This window comes from Lithobates pipiens, unplaced genomic scaffold (assembly GCF_037356315.1).
Source record: "Lithobates pipiens isolate NorthernLeopardFrog02 unplaced genomic scaffold, aLitPip1_a1.2 Scaffold_8, whole genome shotgun sequence".
Classification (NCBI taxonomy): Eukaryota; Metazoa; Chordata; class Amphibia; order Anura; family Ranidae; genus Lithobates; species Lithobates pipiens.
Window position 1 is genome coordinate 123,842,704 of NW_027507903.1, and position 20,851 is coordinate 123,863,554.

The 20,851-nt window shown below is 41.4% G+C and overlaps 1 protein-coding gene across 6 annotated transcripts in view; it reads left to right on the forward strand.

Moving 5' to 3' along the window:
- The window catches only part of SCAPER (S-phase cyclin A associated protein in the ER), a 399,576-nt gene that overhangs the window by 170,864 nt on the left and 207,861 nt on the right, over positions 1-20,851 (forward strand). For all 6 annotated transcript variants that reach the window (XM_077472442.1, XM_077472443.1, XM_077472441.1 and 3 more), the window contains one exon: positions 2,195-2,302. In XM_077472442.1, the coding sequence (XP_077328568.1) occupies positions 2,195-2,302 (108 nt within the window). The remainder of the gene's footprint in view (positions 1-2,194; positions 2,303-20,851) is intronic.

The following is a 20,851-nucleotide window of genomic DNA, read 5'->3' on the forward strand; positions in this document are numbered from 1 at the left end:
TTTATTACAGCACTCAGTCTTTTTGGGTATGAGTCTATCAGCATAGCACATCTTGACTTGGCAATATTTGCCCACTCTTCTTTGCAAAAACACTTTAAATCTGTCAGATTGCAAGGGCATCTCCTGTGCACAGCCCTCTTCCGATCACCCACAGGTTGTAAATGGAAGGAATTCAGGTCTGGGCTCTGGCTGGGCCATTCCAAAACGTTAATCTTCTTCTGGTGAAGCCATTCCTTTGTTGATTTGTATGTATGCTTTGGGTCATGTCATGCTGAAAGATGAAGTTCTTGTTCATGTTCAGCTTTCTAGCAGAAGCCTGAAGGTTTTGTACCAATATTGACTGGTATTTGAAACTGTTCGTAATTCCCTCTATGTTGACTAAGGCCCCTGTTCCAGCTGAAGAAAAACAGCCCCAAAGCATGATGCAGCCACCACCATGCTTCACAGTGGGTATGGTGTTGTTTTGGTGATGTGCAGTGTTGTTTTTGCACCAAGTATATCTTTTGGAATTATAGCCAAAAAGTTCAACCTTGGTTTTATAAGACCATAACACATGTTCCAACATGCTTTTGGGAGACTTCAGATGTGTTTTTGCAAAATTTAGCTACTCCTAGATGTTTTTCTTCATAAGAAAAGGCTTCCATCTTGCCACTCTACCCCATAGCCCAGACATATGAAAAATACAGGAGATTGTTGTCACATGTACCACACAGCCAGTACGTGCCAGATATTCCTGCAGCTTCTTTTAATGTTGCTGTAGGCCTTTTGGCAGATTCTGTGACCAGTTTTCTTCTTATTTTTTCATCTATTTTGGAGAGACGTCCAGTTCTTGGTAATGTCACTGTTGTGCCATATTTTCTCTACTTCATGATGACTGTGTTTTTTTTAAAATTCTTTATTTTTCCTTTTCTTTTCATCGTTACAAAACAATAATAGACCCCTCTCATCAGGCAATTTATTCAATAACCAACAGTTACATTATAAACATACAATATTCATTTTCACATTGCCTTCACATTCTTCCATTACAAATATATATCATTTTCTTTCTCTCCCTCCCCATTCCCTCCCCCAGTCCCAACCCCTCTCCTGGTATCATCTATTTAGACATAGGGACACCCAAAAGAGAAGAGAGAAAAAAAAGCAATATCCATTCCTCTCCCTCCTCCCCCCCCCCCCCAGTCCTCATCCTCTATCAGTCAGAATGACACGCTCCCTGTATTGCAAATATGGGGCCCAGATATTCCGATATTTTTCCTCCTTTTCTTTCAGTGGCATAGTGAGATCCTCCATTTGTTGGATCTCTGAGATCCTACCCAACCATTGAGATCTTGAGGGAGGTATATTACTTTTCCACATAGCTACAATAGTTACTGGAAATACCGTAAATAATATGTTTTTATTCGTTTTTTTTTTTTTGTGTTGTACTGTGTTAGACCAGAACAGGGATCACAAACAAGTCCTTGATGTGGGTGATGAGCTTCCATATTTTGGCCCACATGCAAACGAATACCTCTTGATTTTGGGTTCTTTGTTGTTTTGCGGAGCTTGTTAAAGGTTGCATTTATTAGACCTACCAACCATACTTTTTAATAATACGGGGGAGCCAAAAGGGTGTATCTAAGCATTGTAAAACAATTTATTACCTGTTTTTTTTTGTTTATTTAGCATGTTGTTGTTAGTAGATAAAGAGCTACCTGGATATGGTTTGGGACTGAACTTAAATAATCCATAAGAAGTATCATTTTTTTTTGTACAAAGATCAGAAAAGCTTGGAGCCGGGGATAGTGGGGTACAGTATTTCATGTGACGTCTGCAGAGAACTCGCATGTCAGGAGGCTGTGCTTCATGCTGTTTTGTCAGTAATCCTGAAGGGGACTAGAGAACAAGTACAGACACTTAGGCTTGGTTCAAACCTATAGGTGCAATCAACCATAGGCATTAATTGCAGTGGCCTGCCCTATGCATGAGAATAACAGAAAAGAAGTCCCTGACTCTTTTCCAAAAATGTGCTGCAATAAACTGCATGGGGCCGTGGCACATGTGAAAACGCCAGCATTTGCAGATGTGTGGGGGTGCCATTAACAATTCATTTCACAGCCGTATGTCTGCTAAAGGGCAGCGTGATTATGTATCTTTAATAAAAAATATATGCTAATTATCAACTAAAAGGTTGAATCTTCTTTTGTGGCAGATTTCCTCTGAGGTTTACCTGTTCAGCCATATTAAAGGAAAGAAACACCAGCTAGCAGTACGCGAGAACAGCAGCATCCAGGGCCGGGAACTGTCAGACGAAGAAGTGGTGAGTGCAGAAACAAATGTCATATTTTGAAAGAGTTCCAGCATCATACTATTGCCCTGCTAAGATGCCTAATGTAATATTTTTCCTTGGCTCTTCATGCTTTTTCTCGCTGAAATCTTTAATTTTCCTGTGGGTTTATAGTCAAAGATCTTATTATTACATGTTTGTTCCGTGTAACGTATGTTTTGTTCACTGCAAACACAGTGAGAAATGAAAGTAGCCGGATGTAATCTCTCCCTCCTGTTCTCGTTCTGCTCACCGGCTACTCTGCATGGTGTAGCCCTTCTCCCATTGTTTTCACCATACCCTGTTTTAGTAGTTTTAGTCTACATAGCAGAGCTATCGTTAGAGCTTTCTTCTATGATCTATCACACTGCCCTTTTCCCAGACTGACAATGCCGCTGTCCTAAGGGGTTTGCTTTACTACTTCATCCTGAATGCAGTTACCCTAAGTCCTTGTACACACGGTCGGACATTCCGACAACAAAATCCATCGGATTTTGTCCGAAACTTGTGTTGCATACACACAGTCGGACAAAGTTGTTGGAAAATCCGAGCGTTCGTAACGTGATGACGTTATTTCGTTACGACGGGACTACGTTCAAGCTAGTAGACAATAGCTTTGGTCTAGGAATTTGATCTGAGCATGCGTGGCACTTTGTCCGATCGGAATTCTCTACAAACGATCAGACAAAGTCCGATCGGATCATGTTGTCGGAAAATTTCATAGCCCAGCTCTAAAACTTTGTCGGTCGGATATTCCGACGGAAACAGTCCGATGGAGCCCACACATGGTTGGATTATCCGACAACACGGTCTGATCAGACTTTTTCCGTCGGAATGTCCGACCATGTGTACAAGGGCTTAGACAGGCTTTGTGTTACTGGCAGGGCCACCAGGTGAAATTGAGGTAAAAAAGCTTAAAAAAGGTAAACCAATGCAGCCACCACATCTAGGGATTGGTAAGGTGTAATATATTACATTTTTGCTTTTGGGTGTAATATCACTTCAACCGCTTCAGCCCTGGAAGATTTTACCCCTTTCCTGATCAGAGTACTTTTTACAATTTGGCACTGCATCGCTTTGTGTCTATTTTTCCCACAAGTAGCGCTTTCTTGTATTTGATCACCTCTGTGTTTTTTTTTTTTGCGCTATAAACAAAAAAAGAGCAACAATTTAAAAAAACAAAAAAAATATATATTTTTTACTTTTTGCTCTAATAAATATGCCCAAAAATGTTTTCATCAGTCTTCATCAGTTTAGGCCAATATGTATTCTTCTACATATTTTTGGTAAAAAAAAAATCGCAATAAGTGTATATTGATTGATTAGCGCAAAAGTTATAGCATCTACAAACTATGGGAAAGATTTATGGCATTTTTATTATTTTTTTTTTTACTAGTAATGGCCGTAATCTGCAATTTTTATCAGTACTGTGAAATTGCGGTGGACAGATCGGATAACTTTGACACATTTTTTGGACCATTAACATTTATACAGCGATCAGTGCTATAAAAATGCACTGATTACTGTGTAAAGGTCACTGATAGGGAAGGGATTAACACTAGGGGGCGATTAAGGGGTTAAATGTGTTCCCTAGTTAGTGTTTCTAACTGAATGGGGATAGGACTGACTAGGGGAAGGGACATATCGCTGTCCTGCTTACTAGGAACAAACGATATGTCTCCTCTCCCCTGACAGAACAGGGATTGGTGTTCACACACAAATTCCCATGCTGGCTCTCTGGCTCTCATGCCCGCGATCACGGGTGGCCAGTGGCGATCGCGCCCACCATCCATGTGCATCGGGTCTCATGCCGTGGGCGGGCACCTCCAGCAGCTCTTAAAGGGAACAACATACCCATACGTTATTTTGCGCAGCCCTGCCATTCTGCCGATGTATATCGTGTGAGAAGGTCGGCAAGTTGTTAAGCTGGTCATATACCCATAAATTTCTTTCTTTTGGCATGGGCTGAAATCAAAGTGATTCCTGCTGCGAATCTCCTGCTGCGACTGTTGTATTCTAATAGCCAGCAGCACTGGTTGTCAGATTATTTGAACAGTGCCTGCGAATGATTGGATGCAGGCGCTGGTCAGCCAACAATCATCTGCACGGCTCCTTCGATTTTTCAGTCAAAGGATTATGGGCAATGTGATCATGACAGCAATGAAATTCGTCCAGCTCATTAGGAGCTAGAAAAAAAGTTGCTCAATGTATGGCCAGCTATAGTGACCATCCTGTGATACTAATACGAACACCCTTTCACTGGCAAAATCATCTCTCAGCCTGTCACATACCACTTACACACACTGCTTCTGTCACACTTTGCAGAGAAAAAAAACGTTTTTGTTTTTTTTTTGCCTATTTTTTTCAGGCGCCATTCACACTTTGTGTGGTGGGACATTTTCCCGTACGCAGTTTCGCACGCGTTTCCATATGATGTCCACTTAAATAGACTGCCCTATGCGCAACAACTGCGTGAAAGAAGCTCCAGCTGCTTTGGTGCAATGCTGCGTAGCCTTCATTGCAAAAAAAAAAAATATATATATATATATAAATGCACATTGATCATGAGATCAGTGCTGCATTTGCAAATTTTTGCTACGGATGGACTACCACTTTAATTTTGAACTCTGCTTTTGTTATCGTTCACATAAACAAATATGTTGGCTATTTTTTCCATTGAACTCATTGAATGTTCCTTTATATCTTTGTTAATGTGTTTATCTGGGTTGCTGCCATTGTGCTGGATAACAGCATACAAATAACTTTTTTTTTTTTTTTTTTTTTTAAGTCTATCGCCTTACAAACATTTAAGATGTCAGTAAGGATTTAAACTTCATTTATGATTTTAAGATTAAACAGCAGTGCATGCTATAAAAGATAATTGGAAAATAGAAAAATGGAAGCCTTTTCCAAATGAACTTAAAAATATGCTGAAACATGCAGAGTCCTGTAGACTGCCCTCCAGGTAATAGAGCAAATGTTGGCACATAAAATGAGAGCCACACCAATCAAATATCTCTAATTCAGCTTTCAATAAACAATTCATTTGATCAGTGACATAATTAAGCCATGTTTCCGTCTTTGTACGAATCCCAATTAAAATGTCAATTGTGCTTGTTCTATAGGTACACAAAACATCTCAGTGTTTATAACTATACATTAAAATGTCTAACATTAAAGTGGGTGTGGAAGGATTGGATTCTGTAGTCACTTTTTGACCCCTTTCTTATATGAATTAGTGAAGCTGTCACCTACTTTGAAAAACTCACAAAACCCGTGTCTGTACAGACACAGTGCATATCAGTAGATGTTATTATGCCTGTAAAAGGGGTTTACAGTCCCTTATGGTGGCAATCAACATTCTTGTTATTAGACACATTAAAGTGTATCTACAGTCAACATGTAAAATTGTATATTAATTTCCACATTGCATTTTTATTATTTCTAGCCTACTCCTATTAATCTGAATGGTCTTGAAGTTTGTAAACGTACCTAGTAAAGATCCCCACACATTTACTTAATTGAGTTTTGTATTTACTATGCCCTGTGAATAGGCACTGCTGTGTCACACATTTCACAGAGCCTGCCTTCTGTGCTACAGAGGTGCTGAGAGGAGGAGTCTGAGTATAGGAATTACTGCTTGCTGACAGCAAGGTACCATGGGATTTGTAGTCCTTAGAAATCAAAAGTAAACCACAGAGGAAAAGCTGCAAAGCATGCAGGAAATACAGGAAGTCGTGGAAAGAGACGACCAATAGACATACAGCATTCACAGCATCAAAGTAGAGTTTTCAAGTACGCTTATATTGAATTGCCAGAAATAGTTATTGTTTGTAGTATTTTTACAATGCCAATTTTTTAAAAGGAAAGTGTATATTGTGACTATAGAATTCCACCCGGGAAATTTTTGAACAACATGACCTAAATACTTACACTGAAACAGTACTGAGTTACATTAGTACTTGTGTAGACTTGTGTATTGTTACAGAAAGGAAGCGTATCAAGGTCTTTCCCAATCAGAAGCCCTGGATGGACAAGAGAGTATGTTGTCTATTGAGAGAACGGGAATAATTTTAATATTCAACTGGCTGAGGAATTAAACAGCTTTTTCTAACGTTTTGAAGTAGCAGTACCCCAACAAATACAACTTTTAATCCAGTTTACGGGAGGTGCTGCACCTGTGGTACACGAACATGAGGTGCATCAGGCATTTAAGCTTGGTAATGTTAGGAAATCGGCGGGTCCAGGTGGGGTCCCAGGGAGGGTTGTTAAAGCCTGTGCCCACCAAATCGCAGGGGTCTTTACTAATATATTTAATTGCATATTATCAATGGCTATGGTTCCAACCTGCTTAGAATCTACCATTATTACCCCAATACCCAAAAAAGCAACTATAGATAGTTAGAAGGACTATAGGCCGATTGCACTTATCCCGGTAATAATGAAGTGCTTTGAGGGTCTGGTTTTACAATGTATTAAGACAGCTTTACCAGGTAGTTTTGGCCCACATCAATTTGTGTACAGAGTCAATAGAAGCACTGAAGATGCTATTGCTCTTGCACTACATGTGGCTTTAAGTCATCTGGAACACTCTGGCAACTACATCAGAATGTTGTTCATTGACGATAGTTTGGCTTTTGGTGTAGAAGATGTTGAAGCTGAGTTTGCCCACATCCCTTCGCTCTTGGATAAAGGACTTTCTGGTAGACCGCCCGCAGATGATCAAACTGGGTAAGCATGTTTCTTCCCAGCGTGTGGTCAGCATAGGAGTTTTACAAGGTTATGTACTGTGCCCCCTTCTTTACTCTCTATACACGTGTGATTGTACTCCTTTCTTTTCTACAAATATCATCATCAAATTCGCAGGTGATACCACCATAGTAGTTAACTTCACAAGAGGTGATGAGAAATATTATAGGGAAGAGGTGGCCAACCTAGTAGTGGTGTGGGGCAAAAAGTTTGTCCATAAACACTGGGAAGACCAAGGAATTAATAACTGATTTTAGGAAGCGTGAGACATGGTTCCACTTAACATCAGACAGCTGTTACCTAGAAATATCAGCAACGGTTATATCTCTTGAGACTTCTCAAAAAAAAAAAAAAAGGCCTAGAGAAACATATCTTGGAGTCCTTCTATCGCTCCACTATTGAGAGCGTGCTGACATATTGCATTTTAGTTTGGTATCCCAACTGCACACAAGCAGAAAAGGCTTCCCTTCAGAAAATAATAAATGCTGCGCAGAAGGTTGTGGGCTGTAGTTTAACCACTTGAGCCCCGGAGGATGTGCAATGACCAGAGCACTTTTTACAATTTGGCACTGCGTTGCTTTAACTGGTAATCGCGTGGTCATGCAATACTGTACCCAAACTATATAGCGTCTTTTTTTTCCTCACAAATAGAGCTTTCATTTTGATCGTTTTTAATTGCCTCTGCAATTTTTATTTTTTGCAATATAAATAGAAAAAGACCGAAAATACGGAAAAAAAAAGATATTTTCTACTTTTTGTTATAAAAAAAAAAATCTATAATATCAATTTTAGTCATAAAAATGAACCCATTTTGGAAAGTAGACATCCCATGAAATGGCTGAGAGGCATGTTGTACCCATTGAATACATATATTTTTTTCACAAGTGATTGGATTGAAAGATGACAAAAATAAAATACACAAAGTTGTCACTAAAGGATATGTTGCTCACACGTGCCATGGTTATATGTGAAATTACAGCCCAAAATACATTCTGCTGCTTCTTCTGAATACGGGGATACCTCATGCGTGAGACTTTTTGGGAGTCTAGCCGTGTACAGGACCCCGAAAACCAATCACCGCCTTCAGGCTTTCTAAGGGTGTATATTTTTGATTTCACTCCTCACTGCCTATCACAGTTTTGGAGGTCATGAAATGCCCAGATAGCACAACCCCCCCCCCCCCCCCCCAAAATGACCTCATTTTGGAAAGAAGACACCCAAACTATTTGCTGAGAGGCATGTTGAGTATTTTGCAGATCTCACTTTTTGTCCCAAAGTTTTGAAAATTGAAAAAAGAAAAATAAATACATTTTTTCTTTTCTTTCTTAATTTTCAAAAATAAATTAGATCTGCAAAATACCATGCCTCTTAGCAAATACCTTGGCCAGTCTACTTTCCAAAATGGGGTCATTTGGGGGGAGGGGGGGGGGGGGTTCTGCTATCTGGACATTTCAGGGCCTCCGTAACTGTGATAGGTAGTGAGGAGTAAAATCACAATTTTCCGCCTTTAGAAAGCCTGAAGGCGGTGCTTGGTTTTTGGGGTCCTGTACGCGACTAGGCTCCAAAAAATTCTCACATGTGGTATCTCCATACTCAGGATAAGCAGCAGAATGTAGTTTGATTGTAATTCCAAATAAAACCATGCCATGTTTGAACAATATATCATTTGTGTAACACTTTCTGTAAAAAAAAAAATTTTTTTAATTTTCCCAAAACTTGTGGCAAAATATCAAATATTCCATGGACACAGCATGCCTCTCAGCAAAAAGCTTGAAGTGTCTTCTTTCCAAAATAGGGTCATTTGTGTTTTTTTTTTTGCTATCTTGAACATTCAGGGCCTCCGAAACTCTGATAGGTAGTGAGTAAGATTTGAACTGTCCTGGCATTTTATGCAAAACATTTAGAAGCTTCTATCACACATCACCCACTCTTCTAACCACTTGAAGACAAAGCACTTTTTGTTTACATGAAAAAATATTTTTTTTGCAAGAAAATTACATTGAACCCCCAAACATTATATATTTTTTTAAAGCAAAGGCCCTACAGGTATTGCGCAGCGATTTTTCAAATGCAATTTTTTTTTTGTAAAAAACACACTTTTTTTCATTTTAATGCACTAAAATACACTATATTGCCCAAATGTTTGATGAAATAAAAAAGATGATCTTATGCCGAGTACATGGTTATCATACATGACATGCTTTAAAATTGTGCACAAACGTGCAGCGGCAACAAACTAATACTTTTTTAAAAGCCTTTATAGGTTACCTACCACTTTAGATTTACAGAGGATGTCTACTGCTAAAATTGCTGCCCTCAATCTCACCTTCCAGGTGATACCTCACATGCATGGTGCAATTGTTATTTACATATGACACCAGACTGGCGCTTGCGTTTGCCTTTGCGCGTGAGCATGGGGGGGGACAGGGGTGTTTTGTTTTTTTTGCTTTTTTTTTTTTTTTTTTAATGGTTCCTTTCATTTTTATTTATTTTTTAATCATTTTTATTGTTATCTCAGGGAATGTAAATATCCCCTATGATAGCAATAGGTAGTGACAGGTACTCTTTCTTAAAAAAAAATGGGTCTATTAGAATCTAGATTTCTCCTCTGCCCTCAAAGCATCTGGCCACACCAAGATCGGTGTGATAAAATGCTTTCCCAATTTCCCAATGGCGCTGTTTATATCTGGCGAAACCTATGTCATGAAATGCTTGTAGCTTCCGGTTTCTTAGACCATAGAGATGATTGGAGCCAATCTGGTCTCTGATCAGCTCTATGGTCAGATGGCGGAACCACCGGCTGCATTATTAGGTTCCCTGTTGGGACAGGAGAGCCCGAGAAAACCCTGGAAGACAAGGGAGAGGGCAGAACATTCCCTCCCACTGCTTGTAAAAGCAGTCTAGAGGCTAATTATCTGCTAGAATTTCTTTTACAGGAAAGCCGACCGCTGGCTGAAAAGAATGATACCAAGATGATACCTAAACCTGCAGCCATCATTCTGGTATAATCACTCAAAGTCCAGCAACATACCAGTACGTTGCTAGTCCTTGTTGGGCATACATTGTAATGTTCTTTTCTCTTTCGTTCATTGACGGACACAGCTCCTTTAAATCTTGACCTTAGGGTTATATTGCCACCTACAGGAGAGGACTAAGCATGTAAAACAGGTAAAAACAGCAAAACTGCACAGCACCGCCCAGGGGGGCGGTTCCACTGGCTATGACCCCTCACTTTCCTTCCAGCAGCACAGTTTTTTCTGCCTAGTGTAGGAGAAGGACCTGGTTCCCTGAGGGGACCATTGGTCCTGGGAATTTTTTCATTTTTTGTGCAAAGAGGCTGCAGGGGCATCCGGTCAGGATCCAGTCGGACAACGCCACTGCAGGGGCGTATGTCGACCATGAAGAAGGAACAAGGAGCTTGGCTGCAGCACGGGAGGTCACTCACATCCTTCAGTGGGCAGAGCGGCACGTGCCAGCCCTGTCGGCCGTATATATTACAGGCATAGAAAACTGTCAGGCGGACTACCTAAGTCGTCAGATGCTGGACCAAGGGGAATGGTCGTTGAATCCGGATGTATTGCAGCTCATTTGCCTAAGGTGGGGCACACCAGATGTGGATCTCTTGGCCTCATGGCTCAATCGGAAGGTGCAGAGGTTTGTGTCCAGGGCAAGAGACCCCTGGGCGGACATGTCAAACGCGTTGGTGGCTCCATGGGGGCATTATCGGCTGATTTATGCCTCCCCCCACTAAAACTCCTGCCATGCCTGCTACACAGAGTGGAGGTCGAGGGGATTCCGGTGATTTTGATGGCCCTGGATTGGCCTCGGTGTCCTTGATGGGCTGACATAGTACGACTGGTGGTGGATGTTCCTTGGTGGCTGCCGATGCGAGAGGACCTTCTATCGCAAGGTTCGATACTTCATCCTGCTTTACCGTCACTGGTTTTAACGGCATGGCTGTTGAAAGTCAGGTGCTATGGGACCAAGGTCTGCCAGGCTCGGTAATTTCCACTATGCTCAGGGCACTTAAGTCATCTTCACATGGATGTGGAAGGCCTACATCTCCATGTGTGAGGAGATGGGGTGGCGTCTGCACACATACTCAGTTTCCAGGATCCTGCTGTTTTTGCAGGGAGGAGTGGATCAGAAACTTGCCTTAACCAGTTCCCAACCGGCGTATGCCAATGTACGTCGGCAGAATGGCACGGCTGGGCAAACGGGCGTACCTGTACGTCCCTTTAAATTTGTCGCCATGCTATCGCGTGCATGCCGCTCAGGACCTCCATGAGTCTGGTCGCGGGTCCCACAGGGATACCTGCGATCGCCTCACGGGGAGATGCTAATGTAAACAAGCATCTCCCCCGTTCACTGATCTCTGCTCCCTGTGATCGGGAGCAGAGATCAGTGAAATGTCACACGTAGCCACACCTCCCCACAGTTATAATCACTCCCCAGGACATACTTAACCCTTACACTGCCCCCTAGTGGTTAACCCCTTTACTGCCAGTGTCATTTACACAGGAATCAGTGCATTTGTATAGCACTGATTGCTGTATAAATGTCAATGGTCCCAAAAATGTGTCAGAAATGTCCAATGTGTCCGCCATAATGTCGCAGTCATGATAAAAATCGCTGATTGCCACCATTACTAGTAAAAAAAAAAAATTAAAAAAAATTGCATAAAACTATCCCCTATTTTGTAAACGCTATAACTTTTGCGCAAACCAATCAATGAACGCTTATTGCGATATTTTTTTTTACCAAATATATGTAGAAGAATACATATCAGCCTAAACTGAGGAAAACATTTTTTTTATATATTTATTTTTTATGTAAAAAATAATGCGTTTTTTTCAAAATTGACGCTCTTTTTTTGTTTATAGCGCAAAAAATAACCACAGGGGTGATCAAATACCACCAAAATAAAGCACTATTTGTAGGAAAAAAAAGAAGTCAATTTTGTTTGGGAGCCACGTCGCACGACCGAACAATTATCAGTTAAAACGACGCAGTGCTGAATCGCAAAAAGTGCTCTGGTCTCTGGCCAGCAAAATGGTCCGGGCTTAAGTGGTTAACCACTTCCCACCCGGCCAATGCACATATACGGCCGGGTGGGAGCCGTCTACTCCTGATAGGACGTTCAGGAACGTCCATCAGGAGGAGCGGGATCGCGCGCGCATGCCCGCGCAGCGGCGCGATCCCGATGCGCCCGTGTCACCGGGACACGGCGCATCTCAGATCGGCAGGAGGGCTCTGTGATTGGCCCTCCTGATCACATGACGGCCGTGTCCAATCACGGCCGTCATGTGATGTAAACAAACAGCCGGTTCCTAGGCAATCGGCTCCTCCTCTCCTCACACAGAAGTCATCGCTGAGGAGAGGAGAGCAGATTGCTGCAGCCGGCTGATGATCAGTGAGTATGAGCTGTTTTTTTACAGCTTTTTACTCACTGATCTTCAGTCTAGTGTAAACACACAACACACCACACAGTGTAAACACAGTCCCCACATATGTCCCCATAACACACATGTCCCCAAAACATACATGTCCCCAAAAAATAAAAACACATGTCCTTAATAATAAAAACATGTCCCCCACATATGTCCCACTAAAATCACTTGTCCCAATGATTATGTGCACACATATGTACGTGATCACCTGCACACATATGTACATGATCATTTGCGTACATATGTCCGTGATCACACAAACCAATTATTGTACACTTAACTGAATTTTTTTTACCAAAAACATGTAGCAGAATACATTTTGGCTTAAATTTATGACAAAATTTGATTTTATTGGATTTCTTTTAAAATAGAAAAAAGAAAATACTGTTTTTTTTCCAAATTTCCGCTTTTTTGCGCTTATATCGCAAAAAATAAAAAACGGAGTCGTGAATAAATACCACCAAAATAAATCTCTATTTGTGCGAACAAAATGATAAAAATTTAATTTGGGTACAGTGTAGCATGACCGCGCAATTGTCACTGAAAGCGCTAGAGCGATGAAAGCTGAAAATTGGGCTGGGAAGGAAGGGGGCGAAAGTGCCCTGTATTGTAGTGGTTAAGCACCATCAAGGGGCAGATATCAGCCCTGGCTGTCTTCTTTCAACATCCCTTGGTGAGTATATTTGTGCAAGGGGTTCGACACGTAGCAGTTTTGGCCTTCTACATATTTTTGGTAAAAAAATCGCAATACGCGTATATTGATTGGTTTGCACAAAAGTTATAGCATATACAAACTATGGGAAAGATTTATGGCATTTTTATTGTTTATTTTTTTTACTAGCAATGGCGGTGATCTGCGATTGTTAGCGGTATTGTGATGGACAGATCAGAGACTTTTGACACATTTATGGGACCATTGACATTTATACAGTGATCAGTGCTATAAAAATGCAATACTGTATAAATGTCATTGGCATGGAAAGGGTTACCACTAGGGGGCGATCAAGGGGTTAACTGTGTGTTCCCTCACTGTGCTCTAACTGTAGGAGGATGGGACTAACTAGGAGAAATGACAGATCGCTGTCGCTACTTTGTAGGAACACATAATCTGTCTTCTCTCCTCTGATAGCAAAGGAATTTGTGTGTTCACACTCACAAATCTCTGTGCTGGCTCTCGTGCATGTGATCGCGCATGGCTGGCGATGATCGCGCGTTTCTTCGGTGGCGCTTGCACGCCCTCTGGTGGCGCTCCTGGGCAAAGCCGTATATATAAAGGATTTCACCAGGACAGCCATTCTGCCGCAGTATATCTGTGTGAGCCGCTCGGGAACTGGTTAACAATGTTTATCATTGTCACAGAATATATCAGGGCATAAACTCATACCCAGAAGCATTTCACGTAAAGGGAGTAAAAGGGGGAATTAATAACTCACATGACTCGTTCAGCTGTATCATGCAAATTTGGGCTTGAGCTTTTTAGTTCTGTAAATAACAGGCTTTTTCAGCAAAGCAGTTAAAGCTGAACTTTGGGACCTCCCACCCCCTCTGATCAGTTGGTAAAAAAATCCCAAATCACAAAATACTCACCTTAATCTACCATTACCTGATCCTCCAAGTCCTGAGGCTACCATGAGAAGGGTCCTGCTTCATGTATTTACATCACTGCCTGTGAAAATGTGGACAATTCTTACTGGCTGTCCTGCGGCAGTGCCCTCTCAGGATTTAGGCAATTGCAGCAGAGATTATGTCATGAAGCGGGGACTGGTTAGCTGCAACACTGGATCCACTGATTGTTACTCCTAGAAGTGGGCTTGGCAAGGGACATGAATGGTGGACAGCATCAGAAGGTATCTACTATTTTAACAACTTTGGAATAAGTGCAGCAGAGGTGGGAGATATAGTATTGTCCAGAGATGTCTTTAAAATTTGTTTGGTAAGCATGTGAAAAGGTGCCCACAGCTCCACCTATTGCCTGGAATAGGGAAGAATGAAATGTTCATATGCAATATTTCATATTACCTGGCTAAAAAATGATAAACTTATTCTTAAAGCAGTTGTATACTGCTGGCCTTTTTTTTATTTATTTCCCCTGCAAGTTATAATGTGCTGGTGTGCATAACATACTAGCAGATTATATAGTTATATAGTAGGTGAGATTGAAAAAAAGACACAAATCCATCAAGTCCAACCTATGTGTGCGATTATATGTCAGTATTACATTATATATCCCTGTATGTTGCAGTCATGGTGCTCATCTACAATTTTTTTGAAACTATCGATGCCTCCCCCCTTGCTAAGACCACTGCCTGTGAAAGGGAATTCCACATCCTTGCCACTCTTGCAGTAAAGAACCCTCTATGTAGTTTAAGGTTAAAGCTCTTTTCTTCGAATTCTAATGAGTGGCCACGTGTCTTGTGTAAAAAAGTTTTATCCCTACTATACCAGTATTGTATTTGTAACTTCTCTTAAAGTGGTTGTAAACCCTTACAAACCACTTTGACCTACAGGTAAGCCTAGATTAAGGCTTACCTGTAGGTCCAAGAAATATCTCCTAAACCTATATGGTTTAGGAGATATTTGCCCGAAAACGGGCACCGCTGTCTACGGCGCATGCGCCGTAGACAGCGGCACGCAGGCGCACTGAGCGCGGCATTTCCAAGACTGGAGCTGCCACGCGTGTCGACTCCCGTGCGCATGCGCGGGAGTGACGTCATCGCGGCTTCGCCGAATGACAGCGGCGGAGCTGCGAGACGCCACCAACAAGATGGATGCGGCGGACTACAAGGGACAGCGGCGACTTCGCTGGCTCCTGTGTCAGGTAAGTGACACATAATGGACTACTATGCGATGCATAGTAGTCCATTATGCTTTGCCTTTGCAGGGAATGAAAGAGGAAGTAAACTCATCAGGGTTTACTTCCTCTTTAAAACAAACCTGTTCCAGTGCCACGAAGTTAACGCTGCAGCCGCTTCCATCTTCACCCATTTTGCTTCTGGGTTTGCGTGCTCCAATTCCGTGAATGGCTGCGATGATGTCTCTCCTGCACAAGTGTGTGGGAGCCGCTGTTCACGGCACATGGCTCGGATGGAATGGCAAGAATGGCGCCAGTGATGCCAGGAGATATTTACACTACCTATAGGTAAGCCTTATTATAGGCTTATGTATAGGTATAAGGCAGTAAAGGAACTTTACTTCCTCTTTAAAGTGTTGTTATGTCAATCCTGAATATAATCGCTAAAAAAGAAACACTATACTAAAACCCTATACATGAATTGAGCAAAAAGTTCCACTTTTGGCTCACAAAAATCCTTGGTGCCAGGATAAATTGACTACCATGCATATGAGAACTACGTCATCCTGGACTGGTCAGTGAAGATAGCAGAAGATGCTGAACCCAGAAGAATACTGGGTGAAAATATTGACACCACCAAGGAACCTCATGTACATGGCTTTGCTGGAGGAAAGGTAAGTACAAGTGTACTCTGCTTCTGCTTAAAGGGGAAATGAACACTGTAATTGGTCTAAAAGAAAGGCAGTTAATTGGAAAAAGACTTAGCATTATTGTTTGTGGTCTTCCTTCTGACCTTTCCCCATTACTGAAGGCAGCTATCTTCGCAAGGCAGGACTTTGCTTCCTCATATAGGTACCCTCAGCAAGTGAGCAGCACAGTAGTGACATCACCAAATTTTACTGAGGCTAGCAGTCAGAGACAGCAGTGCCTTAAATCTAACACTGCAGATATATAACTATGAGACTGTTGGCACAGAAGTGTCCAACCACACTTACATACAGTACGAGGAAGCGCATTACTGTTTTTCAGGAGGAATTGGAGACAAAGGATATATTTAAGGCAGTATCCATCACAAATAGTTAGAAAAATGTCAGTGGTACAACCATAACCATAACCATTTGTTTGTAGCAGCCCATTATAGATAGTTCACGTCACAGCTGTCTTTAGAAATTGATAAATCTGGCATTGCTTATGCAGACATTGGAATCATGACATATTTATAGCCTACCAACATGTTTTTAGGTATTAATTACCTCTAAAACCAGTTCCATACCTTTCATTTTAACTCTTGACATTTTAAGATATTAGTGAGAATTCTATACATGTATGCATCTTCTTTTTTATATATTTTTTTAAAATGATGGCCTTGGATAACAGTTGTGATCTAGAGAACACCATGAGGTTCTTTAAAACGATCATCACAAGCTTTCCTCATTCAAATGGGAAAATACATTTCTGTCTTTTGATATAGGATTAATTATTGTGTACATTTATCATTATAGCACTGTTTAAGCATTGGGGGGTGTCCTTGAGAAACAAAATCGTTTGTGGTTGTAATAAATATACATCTTCACTTCATGGTAGCATTAGAGAGCTGTATTATTCAGTTGAAGCTCAATCAGAGAATGTAAGTACTCAGGGTTATTAGTTTGTATGCAGAATGTCTTGCACATGATATATACGTCTCTGGTGATCTCACACACGAGTTGGCTCCTTGATAATAAACACCTCTCCTGTGAACTCACACAGCTGCCGTTCTAACCTTACACACTTGACTTTTTATACAGCTGTCCTGCTGACATATTCTCTATTGATGCCTAGGAGATAATGCTGGGGTAAATGGCTGATCAGCAAGGACATGATTTTCTCATGTTTATTTCATGAGCTTCTACAGCAAGTCTGTTTTTATTTATTTATTGCTAATTTTGTCAATTTTGTTAAAACTAATTTTTTTTTACATATTTTATTTTAGTTTTCCAAAAAATTTTGTTTTTTTTAACATTCTGCTAAAACTTTTGTTAATCAGTACTGCTGGGGCCTTGAAGAAGGGGACATTCCCCGAAAGCTTGTCCTGAAAAATTGTATGTTAATGCAAATAATAAAAATATCACGGACCGTACTCAATTGTCTCTGTCAAATACAGACAGTTGTTGCAGTCAAAGAAAGCATGTGAATGTACATGGTCATGTTATTATAAACATTATGTACCATTTAAATAGTTGCATAGACATTGATATGTTCAGTTAGTTGTATGTACTTTGAGCTATGTGTTGTAATCCATGGTATTTTGTTTCCCTAATTCTTCAGCCTTTTCCCCAATATCATCCCTTAGGGCTCATTCACACCATATCCATATATCTATGTTAATCTGAGAGAGCTTTAAGTGTGAAAAAATGCTGTAAATTAGGAATGCTTTTATAAATAGAAGAATGGAAGTGTTAAATTATTTTTTATAAACGAACAACATGGAAAGTAAATAAACAGAGTCACGGATCGGATCATTTTTTGGATCAGCAAATAATAATTGAATTTGCGGAGCGATCACATTGTAAACGGCCAACGGGTGCACCAAGATGGCTGCTGCTCCGGAGCTAGGCCAAAGTTGCGGCCTTTCCTAAGGCCGAGGCCGCAGAGCACTCCGTGGATCGGGGCATGTGTTGATCCGAACATGGTGACCCGTTCGGATCACGGATCTGTGACGTTCCGTTGCACCCCTACTAACCACTGGACAATACTATATCTCCCACCTCTGCTGCACTTATTCCAAAGTTGTTAAAATAGTAGATACCATCTTCTGTGGATGAAGGCTGCATCAAATCCATCTGTCTCTTCGTGTAATCCCAGATAGACTCGATGAAGTTGAGATCAGGGCTCTGTGTGGGCCAAACCATCACTTCCAGGATTCCTTGTTCTCTACGCTAAAGATAGTTCTTAGTGACATTGGCTGCATGTTTTGGGGTCATTGTCCTGTTGCAAAATAAATTTGGGGCCAGTCACATGCCTCCTTGATGGTATGGCATGATGAATCAGTATCTGTCTGTATTTGGGAGCATTGAGGACACCAAATCTCCAACTCCCATTTGTATAAATGCAGCCCCAACTTGCAAGGAACATCCACCATGCTTCACTGTTGCCTGTAGACACTCATTATTGTACTGATCTTCAGCCCTTTGGCAAACTGCCTCCTGAAACAGCTACAAATATAAAATTTTTACTCATCAGTCCAGAGCACCTGCTACCATTTTTCTGCACCCCAGTTCCTATGTTTTCATGCATAGGATGTGGAAACAAGGTTAAAGTGTTACTAAACCCAAGACCCTGCATTTACTATATCTGGTCTCCCACAGTACACAGAACATGGAAATGCAAATATTTTAGTAAATATAAACTGTTAAATACCTTTTCTCATCAGCAGTATATACCAGTCTTCTGACTTCTATCATTGTCCAGCCGAGCACTGGTTAAAGCTTGTAAGAGGAGTTTTCATTCTCCTCTGACTGTCCTATGAGGCTGCAACCTCTGTCTGGAAATTGCTGATTGGCCTTGTGCTGCTCTCATGCACCCTCCCCCCAAAAAAAACAAAACTCTAGCAATACACACCAAACTGAGCATGTGCAAAGTGCCTCCTAGGGCTCTGTGTTAGCAACAGATGGATTGGGGACAGTAAAAGAAAGGGACGATCAGAGGAGATAGAATCAAACAGCCTTTTTCCACAATGCTGAGGATTAACCCCTTAGGTTCCACTGTGAGTATGACCAGCATTCTTTACTGCATATACAGACTGATTTCACTGTTGTAGGTTTAGTAACACTTTAGGCGACTCAACTATTCATGAAAACCTAGTAACTGCAGGTCCTTCACCACACGGCAGTCCCTCCACCTTTAGACCCACTAGTCCTGCTCATAAACACAATCACAATCAAGGTTTGCCATCACTCCTGAAGAGGGAGAAAGAAATGTGTATTTCACATTTGCGTCACCTTAGAGCAAAGATATCTCAGCCTTTTCTTTTACTCTATATTTTGGAGAGGTACACAAAGAGTCTGTATTGCTATCCTCTCTCTGTGTTTTTTCTCTCTGCTTCATGTCCTTACTTGCTTCACAATACAGACTATTTTTTCCTATGCCTCCTTGCAGCTTACCATCACAAGTGGTGTTCTTCTCCTTCCCTCTTATCCAAATAACATGGTATGTCATATCATGCTCCTGAAAACAAATTACTGGAGTAACCAGCCTCGCTAAATCTATTGCAGTAGAGGGGATTCTGCCTCATCACCAATAGACCTGCTGCTATATGTAATTTTCCTTTTGGATTATTAAAGTATTCTGAATCTGAATCAGAATATCTGAGCCTAATGCTGACAGCTCGACATTTTTGTTTATCGCTGTCCCCATGTTTGAGGACATACTGTCATACTGACATACTGTCAATGGCACCCTTTGGTCTCTTCTTTGTGAGAATTTTACTCTGGTTTCGGTAACGCACTTCTTTGGGACAGCTAGTGCCCAGTTTTCTCATTAAAAGTCATTGAAACTCCTCACTATGCAGTTAGGGTAGCTCTATTACATGTCCCCCTCCTTTTAGTTTTTACTGAAGTTTCTCCGGTCTTCAACTTTCAGACCCTGCCCTGATTTCTAAATGTCCTTATCTCTGGTATTAATGCCAAGTTTCATCAGATTGCCATTTTTTATGAGCTAGAACGTTTCTGCCCTCGCCTCCTTAAAGACCTGGCCTTTGGCTCTGGTCCACTTTCTTTGCCAGATTAGTACTGGTCAAATTTATCTTGTTTTCATTACTCCCCCTATGTGTTGGTTTCCCCTCCATGTGGGGCCTATAAGTGCCCCAGCACTTGTCTGCTTCTCTCACCAAACATCTCCTATTACTGTATGTGGTTTCTCCACAGACTGTCACCCAGAGATCTCCCAACATCTCTAATTTCCCGATATTTGCTAGTTAGAAACTTCTAAGCCTCTAGGTTGAGCACACCTCTTTCTCGAGGGCATGCAGGTCATGCCCTCTACACTCTGTACTCTATCTTGTGAGGTAGTTCTTACCTACTGGTATAATAGGGAACACCATCTTAGGTTTTGTCCCCATTCCTTACCTGGCAACTTCTTTTTTTATGTACTCCCTTTTGTCTTTTCCAGGTACTCCCACACAGATCCATCTATTAGTGCTCAAAGGGGTTATGCCCTTAAATGGGCCTTTGTAATAGCAGAACCTCCTTATCTGTCTTGACTTGGCAGCCAGAGTGCTGCTTTGGCTCCCCATGTTTTATTCCTGGAGTCCTCCCCTTTCTTTACATTAAATGGGGACAAAGTATACTGGAAGTCAGCGCTCCTTGCTTGCCCTGGTACTCCCCTTTTTTGCAGGGAATGAGTAGGGGAGTGGCGAGCATCCTCATCTTTCCCTGCCTTGAAGGCATGGCAGACAATTACATTTAACCTTACAGGTGGGGTTAAGACTTTCATCTGTGGCTGCCTGGCAAATAATCCTTGCCAACTGACCCCTTTTCTGTTCCTCACCCAGCAGTGCCTCTATGGGTTTCCCCC